This window comes from Uloborus diversus, chromosome 1 (genome assembly GCF_026930045.1).
Source record: "Uloborus diversus isolate 005 chromosome 1, Udiv.v.3.1, whole genome shotgun sequence".
Taxonomy (NCBI): domain Eukaryota; kingdom Metazoa; phylum Arthropoda; class Arachnida; order Araneae; family Uloboridae; genus Uloborus; species Uloborus diversus.
Genome location: NC_072731.1, coordinates 10,021,497 through 10,038,741, shown reverse-complemented (window position 1 = coordinate 10,038,741; position 17,245 = coordinate 10,021,497). Strand labels below are relative to the sequence as shown.

Below are 17,245 nucleotides of genomic sequence, written 5' to 3'. Positions count from 1 at the left end.
ACACTTGCTCCAGCTAGTCGCACTCCAACAATTTGGCCTCTTTTAAAATTTGAGAGTTCCGACATTTCACGCTCTTGAAAAAAATCCAAAACGTCCAGAACTTCAATTAAGCCACCATACACTACCAGAATATGTACATTGCTATTTATATTAAAAAAACAAACATCTAGTTTTATTCTTTACCACTTACGAAGCACATTCAAAAATGTCACTCTTATTCACAGTTGTTTCCATTATTTTGATAACTACCTGTAGTTTGCCTTCATTTCACATACTGAATTAAACTGAAAGCAGAAAACAAATTAAGAGTATCTAAAATATCTGTTAATCAGATCTGAAAAAAATAACCTATTAAAATCATTGAAAATAATAGTTTAATTACGTCGCTAAAATGTCTTTAATTACCATATGAAAAATTATTCAACCAGTATCACCTGTCAAGACAAATCAGAAATTTGAGAAGAGAAGTAGAAAAATTTGAGTTAGAAATGTAAACCGTTATTGCATTTCTAATAACAAGTTGGATTATAAAAACAAGAATAAATTGTGTAAGTGGATTAAAATTGACATCATTCTGGTAAAAATTAAACTTCTGTAATGCTTTTACAAAATACTTTAAGCAGATATACTTGACGTTTTAAAAACTAGAGGATTTGAAGTGACGTAATCTATTTTGGTACTGGGAAAGAAATAACTGTAAACAGCTTATTCGATTTTTTATTACCAAATCAATACGATATGAGATATTACGAATATTTAATATCATATTTAAAACGCAAAATCATAGTTAAAAAATGTTTGACAGTATATTTTTAAATTTTCAGAAAATATGTATTAATCGAATATGTTTCTAAAAGTTTTTGGAATTTTTAGGAAAAAGATATGAATAGTTTTCTGTAGTTTCGCTTTATATTTTGCTGCATGAAAAAAGGAAAATATTTATTTTGTATTATTTAGGAAGTACATTTTTGCAATGTTATGCGTTTTTGGGCCGGATTTATATGTTCTCATACAGCAAGGAAATAAAAGAATGTATTAGATTACCTCGTGAATTCTAAGAATAAATATTACACGAACAAGGATTTTTATGTATTAAAAAAAATTGTACTCCTATTTCAATAAAAGAATGTTTTTCAACAATATTCATGTTTATTTTGAGTGTCTTGGATCAATATCTGGTGCAGACTATCTTTTAAAAGGCCAAAGCATTCTCAAAATGCAATCGAAAATAAAACTATTAAATAAACAGAAAGCAATACGAGAGTATTTCTGCGGCGTTGAACACTATTTCTATATTGTTCATACTTTTTCTTTCTCCTTTTCTGTAAAGATAAAAATACTCAATTTCTAACGTTTTTACTTCCCTGTAGCTTTTCTCGAAACTTGTTGGAACGGTGCACGGGCCAAGTTGGAACATAAGTAAATAAGCAATCTTCCTCAAAAATAATTTGATTTTTCAGTGATGTATATGTTGTTTGATATAAAAAATATACATCCAACCTCAGTTTGACTTAAAATACAATTATGTTGCAAAAAACTTTCTTCTCTAATTAAAAGTTTAACTTCAGAATTATGTCAAGGATTTTCTCTTTATTTTAAAAATCAGTTGACAATAATCAGCAAATGCAAGTAAGTAATATTATTTCAACATATTAACTTAAGTTAGAAAACTTAAAGAACGGGACATATTATGTAGGGGAGACTGGGGATACTTGATCCCCACTTTAGTTTTCTTTTTTTTTTCTCTGATACAAATTATCAATTTTTTTTAAAAGTACGTGAAGAAAAGTAATTTTTTCCTTTATCTGACAGATTTTTTTTTATTGAACTGAAACAGACAGTTTTGGTAAAATAATTTTTTTCAAAAATTTTATAAAGTGATCATGTATCCCCACATCTAGGGATACATGATCCTTTCATGGGGGATACTTGATCCCATTGAGAAAATACATAGACTTTTCATTAGATCAGCAATTTATTTATGGATTTTAGTTTTCTACATAATGTTTCTAAAAAAAAAAAAAAACACAATTTCTAATTTTCTATATTAGATTATAATAACGTGAACACAAAATAACACGATTACCTCGAAAATAAAAGTTATGTCAAGCAGCGCGTGTTTAACAATCAGGCTTGAGCAAAAAATAAAAATAATAATCGATAAAATTTTGAGGCAGATTGCGGAAAAATAACCAAAAAGGAAACATTTTAAATCCGCCGATTACAGGAAAAGCCTTTAAAACAAAGCGAGAATTTTACTTGTTCATATTCGAGAAAAAAAAATGGCAACAGATCTTTCGTCTCAATGATTTTCTTCACGCTACAAATTTTAATAAAAGCATTGTCAAGGGAAGTTGAGATAAAGCAATGAATAACAATTTGAGTTGAATCTAAGCATCATAATTATAGTGCCTGGACAGAGTAGTGTGCCGACCGGCGCTTTTTTCCCCACGATTCTTGAAGACAAATTGTATGAAAACCGCTAGATGGCAGTGCGGTCGAGGTGTAGGGGAGACCGGGTCTAATTGATACAGAGTCAAGTTGATACAATCCCAATAATTTTTAAATTTGAATGTGTATGAGAGCGGGAAGCAGAGTATAGGAGGGGCAGGCCGATAGCCAGTAACCTGTCAAGTGCCTGAGGAGGAGGTTGCTTGTCCTTTTGTGCTTTTTGGAAAAAAAACTGTTTTTGACTGAGAAAAGTAAAATTTTGCTTGATACTTTGACCTGTTTTATATTTTATGTGTGAGGTAGTAGATCAACCAAATACAGTACTTCGGATTCGTCACTTCCAGGTAAGGATATTGACTTAAACTCGTTATTTCGGCTGCTTCCTGTTTCTCATAAATTTAAGTTTAAAGTAATGGCGTCGTTTGGGTCAAATTGATACGCTTCTTTTGGGTCAAGTTGATACGTGTATCAACTCAACACACAAGTAGTTTTTAATGTGGTTTTTTATTTTCAGAAATGCCAAGAAACTACAAGAAGAAAACTGAGAGAGGTGAAATACCTATTGATGTGTTTGAAAGGGAATATGATGAAATAAAAAATGGAAGGATGTCTATCAGGGAAGCAGCAAAAACATTTTCTATAGACAAAATGACGCTTTACAGATATAAAAAGAAAAAGAAAAAACAGCTTGAAACACCTGACGCTGTTGAAAAAGAAGTAAAAATGGGATATGCTAAGCACCTTCAAATATTAAATGATGATTTAGAAAACGAGCTTAGTAAATACATTTTAACAAGTGCTAAAATTTATTATGGATTAACCCCTAAAAATGTTCGAGAACTGGCTTATGAGTTGGGACTTGCAAATCAATTGGAAATGCCTGATACCTGGATAAACGCCAAAATGGCAACATCAGAGTGGTTTTACAAGTTTTTAAAAAGGCACCCCACTCTTTTTTTAAGAGAGCCAGAAGCGACAAGCTTAAGTCGAGCAACTAGTTTTAATAAGCATAATGTTGGGAGCTTTTTTGAAAACTTGAAAAAGATGTTTGAAAAATACAAATTTCAAAGCAAAGATGTGTGGAATGCGGACGAAACTGGGGTGCAGACAGTTCAGCGACCAGGCAAAGTTATTGCTGAGAAAGGAGTCCGTCAAGTTGCAAAAGCTACTTCTGCCGAGCGAAGACAAACCGTAACAATTGCAACTGCTGTTAATGCTATTGGCAATGCTCTCCCGCCACTTTTTATTTTCCCTAGAGTATTCTTTAAAGACTATTTCATAAAGGAAGGACCACAAGGGTGTATTGGCACTGCACACCCTTCCGGTTGGATGACTGGGTCATCGTTTCTCACTTTTATTAGACACTTTCATAGTCACGTAAAGTCAACACTTCATCAACCTTGCCTTTTATTGCTAGACAATCATGATTCCCACTTGTCTATACAAGTGTTAAACTTCTGTAAAGACAATGGAATAATTTTGCTATCTTTTCCTCCTCATACTTCACATCGCCTCCAGCCCCTAGATGTATCTGTTTATGGACCATTTAAAAGATACTACTTTGCAGCTGTTGACAACTGGCTAGTTAGCAACCCTGGTAAAACCTTAACAATTTATGACATTCCTAACCTGGTCAATTGCGCCTTTCTAAATGCTATGACACCGAATAACATAGTTGCAGGATTTAAAGCTTCCGGGATAGTCCCATACAACCCAGATGTTTTTACTGACGACGACTTCTTGTCAAGCTTTGTAAGTGATCGTCAGCTTTCTACGAACGCAGAAGATCAACAGCCTTCTTTGTCAGGAGGGGACCATCAACAGCCCTCTACGTCAGCCGAAGATCAACAGCCCTCTACATCAGCCGAAGATCAACAGCCATCTACATCAAGGGGAATGATGTCTTCAATTGTCACGCCGGAACAAATCCGTCCTTTGCCAAAAGCAGGAGCACGTAAAAATAGCGGAAAAGGCAGGCAACCCTTAAGATCTTGTATACTTACTGATACGCCTATAAAAGACAAAATAGAACAAGAAACTGAGGAAAGGGAAAGAAAAAAGTCTATTAAGGAAGAAAAAAAAACAAATTAAAAATCAGGAAATTATTTGACAGCGAAAAAATTAATCTTGACAAGTTAAAAAAACAGGATAAGGACATGAAAAGAGCTAAAGACAAGAAAAAATCAAAACCCAAGAAAAAGAAGTATGAATCAGACTCTGAAGAAGATGTAGCGTCCTTTTGTTTAGTGTGTTTTAAGTCTTATTCGTCTTCCAAACCGGGTCAAGATTGGATTCAATGCATTTCCTGCAAGAAGTGGGCTCACATAGCCTGCGCAAAAGACTGTAAATTTTACACTTGTAAAAATTGCGAATCAGACGTTTGCCTCTCGTCAGAAACGGAATGACGACTAAGAAATTATGACTTTATTAGAAGAATATTAAAAACTTAATTCAACCCATTCAAGTACTTTTTACTGTTTCATAATTTTGTAACAAAATTCTTTTTAAATGTGTGACTTGCTAATTGTTCCAATGATTCTCCATTCTACTGAAATGTGTACCAACTTGACCCATTAGTGTATCAACTTGACTCGGGGTGGGTTAAATTGATACATCTTGCAAAGTTTAGAAAATATTTTTTTTATGCTAAAATCTTTTTCATAGAAGGTTTTTTTATACGGAATGTGATAGCTAAATAGTTACGTTGCATCATAATGCTGTATTTGTTTCAGTACGACAAAAAACAAAAATTACAAAAATCACAAAGTAAAAAGTGTATCAACTAGACCCGGTCTCCCCTACGTTCAATTTCGCGGTGTTTACATTAGTAGACGCGGGATTTTGTTACAATTTAGTTCCGCGTTTCTCTTTTTTACCTTTATTTCGTGAATATCTCATGAAACAGCGTTTAAGGCTTTTAATGGAGGCATCAAAGTTGAACATTGGAAGAAATAAAGCTTTATCTTGTTTCGTACCAGGGTGCAAAAGTGGGTACAAAACATGCAAGGAAAAAGTTACGCTTTTTAAAGCTCCAGCAGATGAAGAAAAACTAAAGTGGAACTCGTTAATTCCCAGGTTAGATAAAGTTTTTGATAAATATTGCTCAATTTGTGCTCTGCATTTCGAAGAACATTTTATTGAAACGCATTTTAAGCATATTATAAATGGTGAGGAAGTTTACTGTATATGAGATGACTGTAGTGAAGTGACTGTATATGAGATAAATACTGATAAGAAAATCATGATCTTTCAAAAGCAAATCAATGTGTTAATTAATAAATATTAACAATTTACATTGCTTGAAATTATAAATGCTGGTCTGCCTGAAAAGACATGAAGTCCTGATAGCTACATAGATAATAGCTAAACTTGAGACACATCAGATTAGGAGTAGAGTTGTCTGCCTTTTTTGAGACAGCTTCCAACTCAAATGCTTTTACATGCCACTCTCCGCTAAAGCAATCTGTATCATAAGGGTGGCTTTTGCTTAGGTTTTCAAAATATTCATCTTATTATAATCTTTTTCAGAGACGGCGATTGAGACTGAAAAGTGGGAGGAGGAAGGGGGGGGGGACAAAAAAAAAAGACAACTAAAAGTCATAAGACTTTTAGCGGCAGTAAAAAAATGAAAAGAAAAAAAATGATAGAGAGAGAGAAAAAAATTAAAAAAAAAAAAAAATTCTAGGGCTGGTTTTGAGAGCAGACGAGTTGTAATTGATGTAAATCTAGCAACTTAACTCACGGTTTCATTAAGTTTTTGAGGAATTTTGTACACAAAAACTTTCCCCGACAAAACACTCAGGCATGAACTAGATTTACATTATTTACCCCAAAGTATTTTGAAATGCCCCAAACATTTGGTAATAATTTCAATGAATGGCTTGTTTTAAGTAAAACATTTGAGTTACAAATATTTAAACAATGAATGGATAAACAAAAAGTTACTGTTTGCGCTAAATAATGTTTTGTAAACATATATACAAAGTAAGACAAATAATTATGTTTTGAGAATTTTGACACTTCTGCTTTTTTCATAAATTCTAATGTTGGTTCTTAAATTGAAAAATAACATAAATAAATGAACCCCAAAAGTAGGGGCGGGGGTTGCCTTCCTTGCTCCCCCCCCCAAATCACCGCAATTGATCTTATTTATTTCATAAGAAGTGAAATTAATTGATACTGTAAACAAGAAAAACAACCGAAATTAATACACAAATTGGCAGCTAATAACAGACTCGTGTTTTAGGGTTTTAAGAAACAATTTTCAGTGTTGAAAAGCGCAAGCCTTTGATTGCAAAGCCATTTGACAAAGGCTTTTTTTATTCTCGGATGACTTTCCATCCTAAGGCTCAACATTTTTTTGCATTGAAAAAACGAGCTGATGTGTGCATCACATGATTTCCTTTTACTCCAATTTGAAACAGATTAAAAAAAAAATCGCCAAATTTGTTGCCAAAATGCCGAAAAAACCAAGTGTACGTATATCGCTAAGTGTACGACAAATTATAACACTACCACATCGAAATTAACAATGATTTCCCCTCAAAAAAGGGCAAAAAACCTTTTTAGAAACACCCAAAGGCAACCAAAAGGGGAGTTGCACAACTAGACCCCACTAGGAGTCTACGTACCAAATTTCAACTTTCTAGGACATGCCGTTCTTGAGTTATGAGACATACATACGCACACACGCACGTCCGCACATACATACGTACATACAGACGTCACGAGAAAACTCGTTGTAATTAACTCGGGAATTGTTAAAATGTATGTTTCGCGTGTCTATACGTTCTTAGGCACGTGTGGTTGAGTAAAAAAAAAAAAAAAAACCCTCAACATTCATTCGGGGGTGAGCAAAATGGAAATTAAGGTCGATTTTTGGGTGAAACTTTTTTCGCGAATACAATAGTTCCTTTTTTGCAAAAGAAAGTAAAAAAGAGTTCTTTAAAATCCCTTAACAAGTAGCTATTAATTTGTGCATTTATTACTTCGTTTTCCTGGTTACTTTGTGGCACAAAGGCATTTAATTATTCAAAGGCATTTAATTCATCTGTCTTATCCTGTATTAATGTGAAAACACGTGTCTAACCTTTCGCCTTACTATTTAACTATAAGAAAAATGCGAAAATTTCTGCCTTAAAATTTAAATAACTTATGAAGGTTCTAATAGATAAGGTATAAGCATACATAAATCGCAACTTGGATAAAAAAGAAATAAATATTTCATTATGAAAATGATTAAATAAATAGGTAAGTTGACGAACTTTTCGTTAAAATATGTTTTCGTTTAGAAAAAGAGGAAAAACATCCAATTAAAAAGGAAGCCTCTCTTATTCACTTGTTTTTGAGAATTAAACTAAACATAGCACATGCTTTTGAAACACGTCCTACGATTTACTGTTCAACTTCATTCTAAAGTATTAAAGTCGTTTTTTATTTTCGTGTCGGTTGACATAATTCGAAAAATCAAATTAACGCTCAAAAATACTTTAATCTTTACTAATAATAAAGCTGAAAGTCTCTCTGTCCGGAGGATGTCTGTAGGATGTCTGTGACGCGCATAGCGCCTAAACCGTTCGGCCGATTTTCATGAAATTTGGCACAAAGTTAGTTTGTAGCATGGGGGTGTGCACCTCGAAGCGATTTTTCAAAAATTCGATTTTGTTCCTTTTATATTCTAATTTTAAGAAACTTTTTCCGAGCAAATGATCACAACGTGGAATAGTAAATTACGAAATCATCATAACGTGGAACCGTTATGAGCCATGGGCGAGCCATTTAACATAACCAATTGGCGAGAAATTCATCCTCCATTATTTGTTAATATACAGGCGAACCAATGACCCTTTAATTTTCTACTACGGGCAAAGCTGTGGGGGTGCCACTAGTTAATAGTAAAAAAGAAAATGTACACATTTAGTATAGAAGAAAGAAAAGAAGTAAGAGTAAATTTAAAATAGATGGCACTTCTTGGATATTTTTTATTTGCGTATGGAGAAAATATTTAACTTGATTTTCATTAGATACTCAGGTGGATGGATAAAAAGTTATTACTTAAAATATCTAGTGTAATCTTTATCTTTACTAATAATAAAGCTGAAAGTCTCTCTGTCCGGAGGATGTCTGTAGGATGTCTGTGACGCGCATAGCGCCTAGACCGTTTGGCCGATTTTCATGAAATTTGGCACAAAGTTAGTTTGTAGCATGGGGGCGTGCACCTCGAAGCGATTTTTCGAAAATTCGATTTTGTTCTTTTTCTATTTCAATTTTAAGAACATTACGGAATTATCATGACGTGGAATGGGAGAGCGAATGAACTTAGCCAACTGGCGAGAAATTTATCATCCATTATTTGTTAATATACAGGCGAACCAATGACCCTTTAATTTTCTACTACGGGCAAAGCCGTGGGGGTGCCACTAATTAATAGTAAAAAAGAAAATGTACACATTTAGTATAGAAGAAAGAAAAGAAGTAAGAGTAAATTTAAAATAGATGGCACTTCTTATATATTTTTTATTTGCGTATGGAGAAAATATTTAACTTGATTTTCATTAGATACTCAGGTGGATGGATAAAAAGTTATTACTTAAAATATCTAGTGTAATCTTTACTAATAATAAAGCAGAAAGTCTCTCTGTCCGGAGGATGTCTGTAGGATGTCTGTGACGCGCATAGCGCCTAGACCGTTCGGCCGATTTTCATGAAATTTGGCACTAAGTTAGTTTGTAGCATGGAGGCGTGCACTTTGAAGCGATTTTTCGAAAATTCGATTTTGTTCTTTTTCTATTTCAATTTTAACCTTTTACCTGCCGATGTTCCCAAATGGGAACATTTTTTTGTGAATTTTTTTAATAACCTAATTGTTTGTGTAGACTTGTCATATTTTCTGAAATGACACATAACAGTATTAATTTATTTTAGGTGTTCTTAATTTTTAAACTACGTTTAACCTTTATCTTGAAATTAAAGTCAAATTTACTGAATTTCTGAACTTAGAATTTGTCTAAGTTTTTCTGTCTCTGCTTTTAAAGAAAAAGATGTGAGAAATATTTTATTGGCGTTATTTAGTGGCCAGAGGACATATATTTTATTTCAACTTAACAAAATATTTCCAATTATTATTTCTTGTGAGTTATTTCCATAAGAACCGACACGTTCCCATTTGGGAACATCGGCGTTTAGAGTATAGTATTTGAGAGGGATTTTCGTCAATCGCGGAATTTGAGTGTGATTCCTCTTTATTTCAAATATTTTGTTGTGGAAGATCTGTTTTGTGTTGAATACGCGTGTTCGGTTCTTTCATTCACGAACATACATTTTTTATCAATCAGCTTGCTCTTCACACCATTATTCTATTGTAAATATGACCTTCACACCCGCCTTCATGCATTCTCTCTAAGTAAATCGCGTTTTCGGGGTTGGAATTCTTGTTTTCTACCCTACTCACTTTCTAAGAATTGTATGTGTTTCACACTTTTAAAATGTATCTCGTGACTGTCGGGTAGATAAAGATATTTTTATGAACTTTTATGCCTTTTATTTTTTTACTTATAAAGCCTTTTATGAACTTTGACCAGTCTCATTTCATCATTTCATTTCATTACTCAGCTCACGTGCGTTCTGTTTCTTTTAGCGAGTCTCATACGTACCAACGATTTTGTTTTTAGACTCAGAATAATGTAGTTTTAATCTATTTAGTGTTTTTGAACTATCATTCCGTATAAACAGCAATCTAGAGATGCCTCGCAAGTTTTTAACGTTAGAAGCTGCGTTAGGTTATTTCCACAGCTTATCCGACAGCGAACTTGATGACGAACACGAGCATGATCTTTGTATTTTGCTACCTGATAAACACGCGAGTCTGAGTGATGAAGAACACATAAACGATGAAGCCTTAAATGAAGTTTATCCTAAAGATGTCTGCGGCCATGTTGACTTGATGCTTAGCGATGAAGATACAGGTTCAAATAGTTCAGATGATCAGCTTCACAATTCAGGATATCAAAAGGGAAATACAACCTCATGCTCGACTCCAAAAGCAAAGAAGCGGAAACAAGAACCCTATCCCAGTTGGAAAAAATATGCTAAGTTTGAAGAAAATCTTCCGGGGAAAAAACTCGAAAAATTGACTGAAAAATTCCCCAAGCTTCAGGCAATGGATCTTCTGCAGGTATTTTTTAAAATACGTCTTCTGGATTATATGCAACATCTAGCTGATATATTAACTCTCAGTGAAGGTGTCAAGCAGACCTGAACCTAAATCACACCTTCCTGTTCTGAATAGAAAAACAGATAATCATTATATTGTCCCCTTCACTCAGAGACGTTTTACGGTTTGTGAGAAGAACGTGCGAAAACGGGCATTGAATGTGAAAAAAGACTCCGTTCATCTTGCTTCCCCCAATACCATGGACAATAAGGAAGAAAAAGTGTCATTCAGAAGAGAAAAGTATAATAGTATGTAAAATAAACAAAAATATTCATATTTTTCTACACATTTGGAAGTAATAAAGTTTCAAAATCAATCCTCCCGTTTACTTCATTCCAAACGCCGATGTTCCCAAATGGGAACATCCTGAAAACCCTATTTAGAATTTTTTTTTCGCCAAAACATGTTTAGGTTAACTATACTAGAGGTAAATTGAGACATTTAGGCAAAAAATTAAAAGTAAAAATTCAAAGTTTAAATTACGGCGTTTAAAAGGTTAAGAACATTACGGAATTATCATGACGTGGAATGGGAGAGCGAATGAACTTAGCTAACTGGCGAGAAATTTATCATCCATTATTTGTAAATATACAGGCGAACCAAATGACCTTTTAACTTTCTACTAACTACTTGCAAAGCCTTGCGGGTACCACTAGTTACTAATAATTACGCTCAAAGTCTCTCTGTCTGGATGTATGGATGTCTGTAGGATGTCTGTGACACGCATAGCGCCTAGACCGATCCGCCGATTTTAATGAAATATGGCACAAAGTTGGTTTGCAGCATGGGGATGTGCACCTTGAAGCGATTTTTCGAAAATTCGATTTTGTCCTTTTTCTATTAAAATTTTAAGAACATTTTCCGGACCAAAATTATCATAAGATGGACGAGTAAATTACGAAATTAGCATGACGTGGAATGAGAGAGGGAATGAACATAGCCAATTGGCGAGAAATTCATCATTCATTATTTGTAAACATACAGGTGAACCGAATGGCCTTTTAATTTTCAACTACGGGGAAAGGCGTGCGGGTATCACTAGTGTAATATACGTATATGCGTTAAATATTTCGAAAAGAGCAAAAAAGAATAAATTGCGTTAAAGAGACCATTTTTACATTTTAAAGTACAAAATATCTGCGCTTTATCATCAACAGAACCAAAATAAATACACGATGATGAAGTGTGTATTTTAATAACTACGAGGCATTTGTTAAATATGATCCTCTGCTCGGGAATTTTGATTAAGTGCTCCCCTTGTTTGCAAAGAAACTTACGTTGTTTAGCTAGCCTTCAGAATTTCATAAAATCAAGGGACTAGTGAACCACTTGTCCGTTGTCCGACTTGGTTGTTCCATCGTTCTTTTTATGCACTGAAGAAGGGGTTTGATTTTATAACCCCAAAACATGTGTTTGCAGAGTTTTTTTTTAAACTCTTTTTTAAATGCCTTTATTTGTACACATATATACCTTGTCATATTATTACTCACTTATATGCATTTTTTAAAAATGGCTGTGTGTGTTTGTTTTTTATACGAATCCGTAGTTTACATCTGATCTTTGCCAAATTTGGACCAGTTGTCTTCTGTTGCTTCGAAATTCGGGATTTTTCGCTCCCCTATAGGAAAATCCGTGAAACGAAATGTTTATGCTTATTCGCAACTCCAGAGCTCGAATACGCTACCTTGCGGTGATTAACAATGCAAAAGAAAAAGGTAAAACATTCCATTCCACGTGTTTTCTTTGGGGTAAATTACAGGCTTCAGATAGTTTATGGTGTCATGTAATTTCAGAAGAATAGCAATGAAAGCTTCCCACAAACACGATGAAAAATTACTGTCATTCACTAAGCGTCAAAGCAAGTTATAAGTTACGGCATTTGTTTGTTTTACCTTTTTCATCCGTCATTAGACAGTGGCTGCAGCGCCCCCTATAGTTTATTGGAGTTGCGAATTAAAAGCAATGACTGAATTTTTGAAACATAAAAAAAAATCTGAATTTTAATTTAAATCATAACATTATTCTTTTCTACGCGTTGGCGGGGTATTTCACACTATTTTTTTTTCCTTTTTTTAAGCACTAATGTTGAACATGCACCACTTGGCGCAAATTTTATTTTCGAGGTAGACTATACAACTCTGAGTCGAACCCGCTTAGTGGAATAGCCATTTTGCCCCCAAAAAATGTTCTAATAAGCGTGATATTCCATTAACCGAGATCAAAATACCGCATTACATTGGTTTGGTACATTGCAAATGTATTATATTAAGCGGGATATTCTTTTAACCGATATTCTAATAAGCGGGCTCGATTGTATTTACTTCGCATTTAGCGTCACCTATTTTCAGTTAGGAAAATGTTATATCTGAAGACCAAAGCACATGATTTTACAGACACTTTTTTTTAAACGATACTTATAGGGTAATATTTTGTAGTAGGTAAAAAAATAATTTTGTTACTATAAAATGATAAAGTTTTTGTTTTTAACAATTTAAATATTAACTGAGACCTACTAATATTCGTTGCACTATTTATTTATTTAATATTAAGGGTAAGTATAGTAAAGGGTTCAAAGGCGGGCTACAAGGCTAATAAATGGACTTCCTCATTTAGACTATGATTCCTGGCTTAGAAGGCTAAAAATGTAGTCTTGAGCAAAGAAGAGACCGAGGGGACATGATTCAGTTGTTTAAATTTATTTAAATGAAAGATGTTACGGGGCTGAAGTTTAGCACTGCAAACAGGACAAGGGGTCATTGTTTTAAGCTATTTAAATCTCAGGCTAACATGGATACTAGGAAAAATTATTATTATAGCAGGGTGGAACCTTGGAACAGCTTACCAGAAGAGGTGGTAATGAGTACGGGAGTAGATAGTTTTAAGAGGGCCATTGATCTTCACTGGGGATTGTAAATTGACTAGGATCAGTCTAGCTGGGGCCAGAGCATGTTGCTGGTCGTCACTTTAGTATTTGTATTAATAAATTTATTTACATTCCTCAGTTTGATAATTCACTTATTTATTCATTCATTTATTTTGTCATTCATCTACAATTTTATTCACTCTTTTATTTTTCTTATATATTGATAGCTTATTTTATTCATTAGTACTTTTATTGCTTTACTATCAAACTATTTCTTCATTCATTCTTTTTTTACTTATTTACTAGATAAAAAAATATTTTTAATTATCAAATAGAAACTTCATTAGAAAAGTATTTTACTTCTCACTTTGCCTCATAGAAAAGAAAGTGAAAATTTTCCGTTTTTTTGAAGGTACAATTTTGCTATGAATTTAAAATAATATTTGTTAAAAAATATATTCTTTTTTCGTCATGTTTCGTAATTTTCAAAACAAATTTCTAATTTGTTCTTTTTGAAAAAAGTTATGTTTTCTTAACTATTTCACTTGCCTCATATTCCCTTACATCATATTTCAAAACGTCAGAGGTGAAATTGGAAATTTGGAAACGCTTCACTATATTGTCTTCAAAAACAAAAATGTTTTTAGAAACACAGTGTCTCTTTTTGCAGTGTAACACACACAGATATTTATATTCAAATAAGATGAAGTTTCTAGAAACAGATCGTTGTAACAATGGAAGAATTCGCAAAACGCCACATTCATGATGATTAAGGTTGCTAAGTAACAAGAAACGAAGAATGCAAAGTGCTGTGAATGTATCGCAAGCTGCCAAGCTAGAAAAAGATCCGGTTAGGAATTCCCTAGAGAAAAATAGGTGCTAGAAATATGTTGGGTAAATTTTACCGTCGATTAGGAAAAAAGGATAAATTGCCAATAAATAATAAATATTTCAGTTTAATTTAATTACTGTATTTTAAGCAATGTATCTCTAGTGCTCCAGAGGATTTGCTAATATTGAGTAATTACTTCTTTAAGATATTACTGTTTCGAGTTGCAGTAGATGCCTCTGCTTAAAAGCTTAGATTATTATTATTATTTTTGGCGTTTGTCATTCTTTCAGGGTTTTCGCCAAAAAAATAAAATAATAAATAAATAAATAAATAAAAAAATAAATAAATAAATGAATTAAAAATCTCTTTTTGTTGAATTTACAAAATAACAAGAAAAAACGCTTTTTGTTGCAAGTTCTACTTTTTTCTAGGTATTTCCTTTTACAGGAAAACCTAGTAATCTTGTTTTGATAATTTCTTTTTTTGTTGTAATGAAATATCTTCTAGTTACTGCATTACCCATTCTGAATGTAGGTAATTCCTGTACGAATTTGAAGTTGTTTCAATAGCTTTGCTCTTGTTTTCTTTTCTTATTGCTTTAAATACATTTTTTTATTATCTTAACATATACAATAGCGAATGACCGAGTAACGCTCCTGACGTCATCAACAATGAACTGGCGACACGGCATGATAATTTGATAATATTTTCTGGTAATGTTTGACATGCAGGTAAATGCTTTATTTTGACGAGGCTGAACTGGATCCGGTATCGTAACTGTTTTATGGGTAAGATTCATTTTGGAAGAGTTGTTGATCGCTGGTAGTGGACTGTAAAACTTATTTTGAGAAATAGCCGAGGCTGACACAATTGTAGTTTTGCTTGGTTTTATTGAAGAACCATTATATTGAATACATCATGCCGCCGCAGTCTTACAGTTTCTGCTGTTCGTCCCAGAGACCGCAGTATAAAACGGCAATCCCAGAGGCGTTGCCACAGGAAAAGTATAAATATATAAATTTGCATATGCACAGTAAAATACATACTCCCGGCGTTGAAATTGATAGATTTCAAAAATATTAATCAATAAAATTATCAGTAAAATACCATAAAATGCACAGAAGTAAATTGAACAGATATAAAACTCAATTACAATTAAAACATGTAAACATTAAAATAGGTATAGTTAATTAAAATCATCCACTTTACACTGGAACAGGTAAAATTGCTAACTTAGTTATGGGACGTTTGAATGTACCACCCTCAGTCTTTACCAAACAGACTCCAATGCATTTATCCCGGCCTTCGAAAACCTTTATTACACGTCCTAAGCTCCACGAATTTACAGGCATATTATCTTTTATCAAAACCACTGCCCCAATGGCAATGTTTTCCTTCAAAAAACACCATTTTGACCTTTGTTGTAAATGGCATAAATAGTCTCTCGACCAATTTTTCCAAACTTGCTGAATTACTTTTGTTTGCTGCCATCGTTTTAATCTGTTATCAGACAAATCTAACAACTCTGGCTCTACCACTGTGAACATTGTTCTGCCAATTAAAAAATGTGCCGGAGTCAAAACCTCTATTTCTTCTGCATCACTCGGAAGTGGCATTAAAGGCCTCGAATTTAAAATCCCTTCGATTTGATTTGAGATTGTTAAAAATTCTTCGTAAGTAAAAATCAATTTGCCCATTGCGCGTTTTAAATGAAATTTAAATGATTTGACACCACTTTCCCAAATGCCTCCAAAATGAGGAGATTTGGGTGGGATAAACCTCCATTTTATTCTTTCAATAGAAAGAAATTTTGATAAAATCTCATCTGGTTGACTCACTAACTTATGCAAGCGGTCGAGCTCTTTGTGAGCACCGATATATGTTTTTGCGTTATCACTGAATAAAACAGCACATTTTCCACGACGGGATATAAACCTTTTCAATGATGCAATAAATGAATCAGACGTCAAATCCGACACAACTTCAAAATGCACAGCACGGGTTGATAAACATACAAATATTGCAATAAAGATTTTTTGTAATGCTCCTTTACGTTGATTTTTATTTTTAATATAAAATGGACCTGCGAAGTCAGTGCCAGTATTCAAAAAGGGAAATGTTTGTTGGCAGCTTTCGGGCGGGAGGTCTCCCATTTTATGTTCTAAAATTCGTGTTTTGTATTTTGCACAAATCACACATTCATGTACAATTTTCCGAGAGAGATCTCTCCCCTGAATTATCCAAAACTTTAATGTAAATGCATGCAATCGTGCTTGCACACCTAGATGGGAAATTCTAACGTGTAACTTTAATAAAATAAGTCTTGATAAATTATGATGTTTAGGCATTGCTATTGGATGCTTCGCATCAAAGGATAATTCGGAATTTGATAAACGACCTCCAAGTCTTATGATATTTAAATCTTTATCATGAAAAGGTAACAATTTTAATTTACCTGAGATTTTAACCGGGTTTCCCGAATTTAGCTGTTGAAAGTCATTACTAAGACATTCGTGTTGGACAAACGATAAAAGTTTCAATTCACTGGCAGTGACCTCATCTGCAGTAAAAGGTTCAACCTTCATTTCATTTTTGCAGTTATAAATGAATCTAAGAATATAACTAAATACATTAATTAATTTTCGATAATTATTACTCAAATTCAAGAAATTTACCAAAGGCACATTTTTTGTAACAATTAAAACAGTTTCAAGAGTATCTTTCAGTTTACTGAAATATAACTATTGATTGAGATCATTCAGTTCAAAATAATGTTCACTTAATAGAGTTATTAAAATCTTTGGTCCTTCCCACCTCTCCTGATTTGACAAGAGAACACTTGCATCTTGTCCACGGGAGATAATATCCGCTATATTATCTTTAGAAG

At 33.3% G+C, this 17,245-nt stretch overlaps 1 protein-coding gene across 1 annotated transcript; it reads left to right on the top strand.

Moving 5' to 3' along the window:
• Nucleotides 1-10,192: 10,192 nt before the first annotated feature.
• Nucleotides 10,193-10,708, top strand: LOC129234289 (uncharacterized). The gene has a single exon (XM_054868284.1). It carries the CDS (start codon nucleotides 10,193-10,195, stop codon nucleotides 10,706-10,708), a length of 516 nt encoding a protein of 171 aa, XP_054724259.1.
• The last annotated feature ends 6,537 nt before the right edge of the window (nucleotides 10,709-17,245 follow it).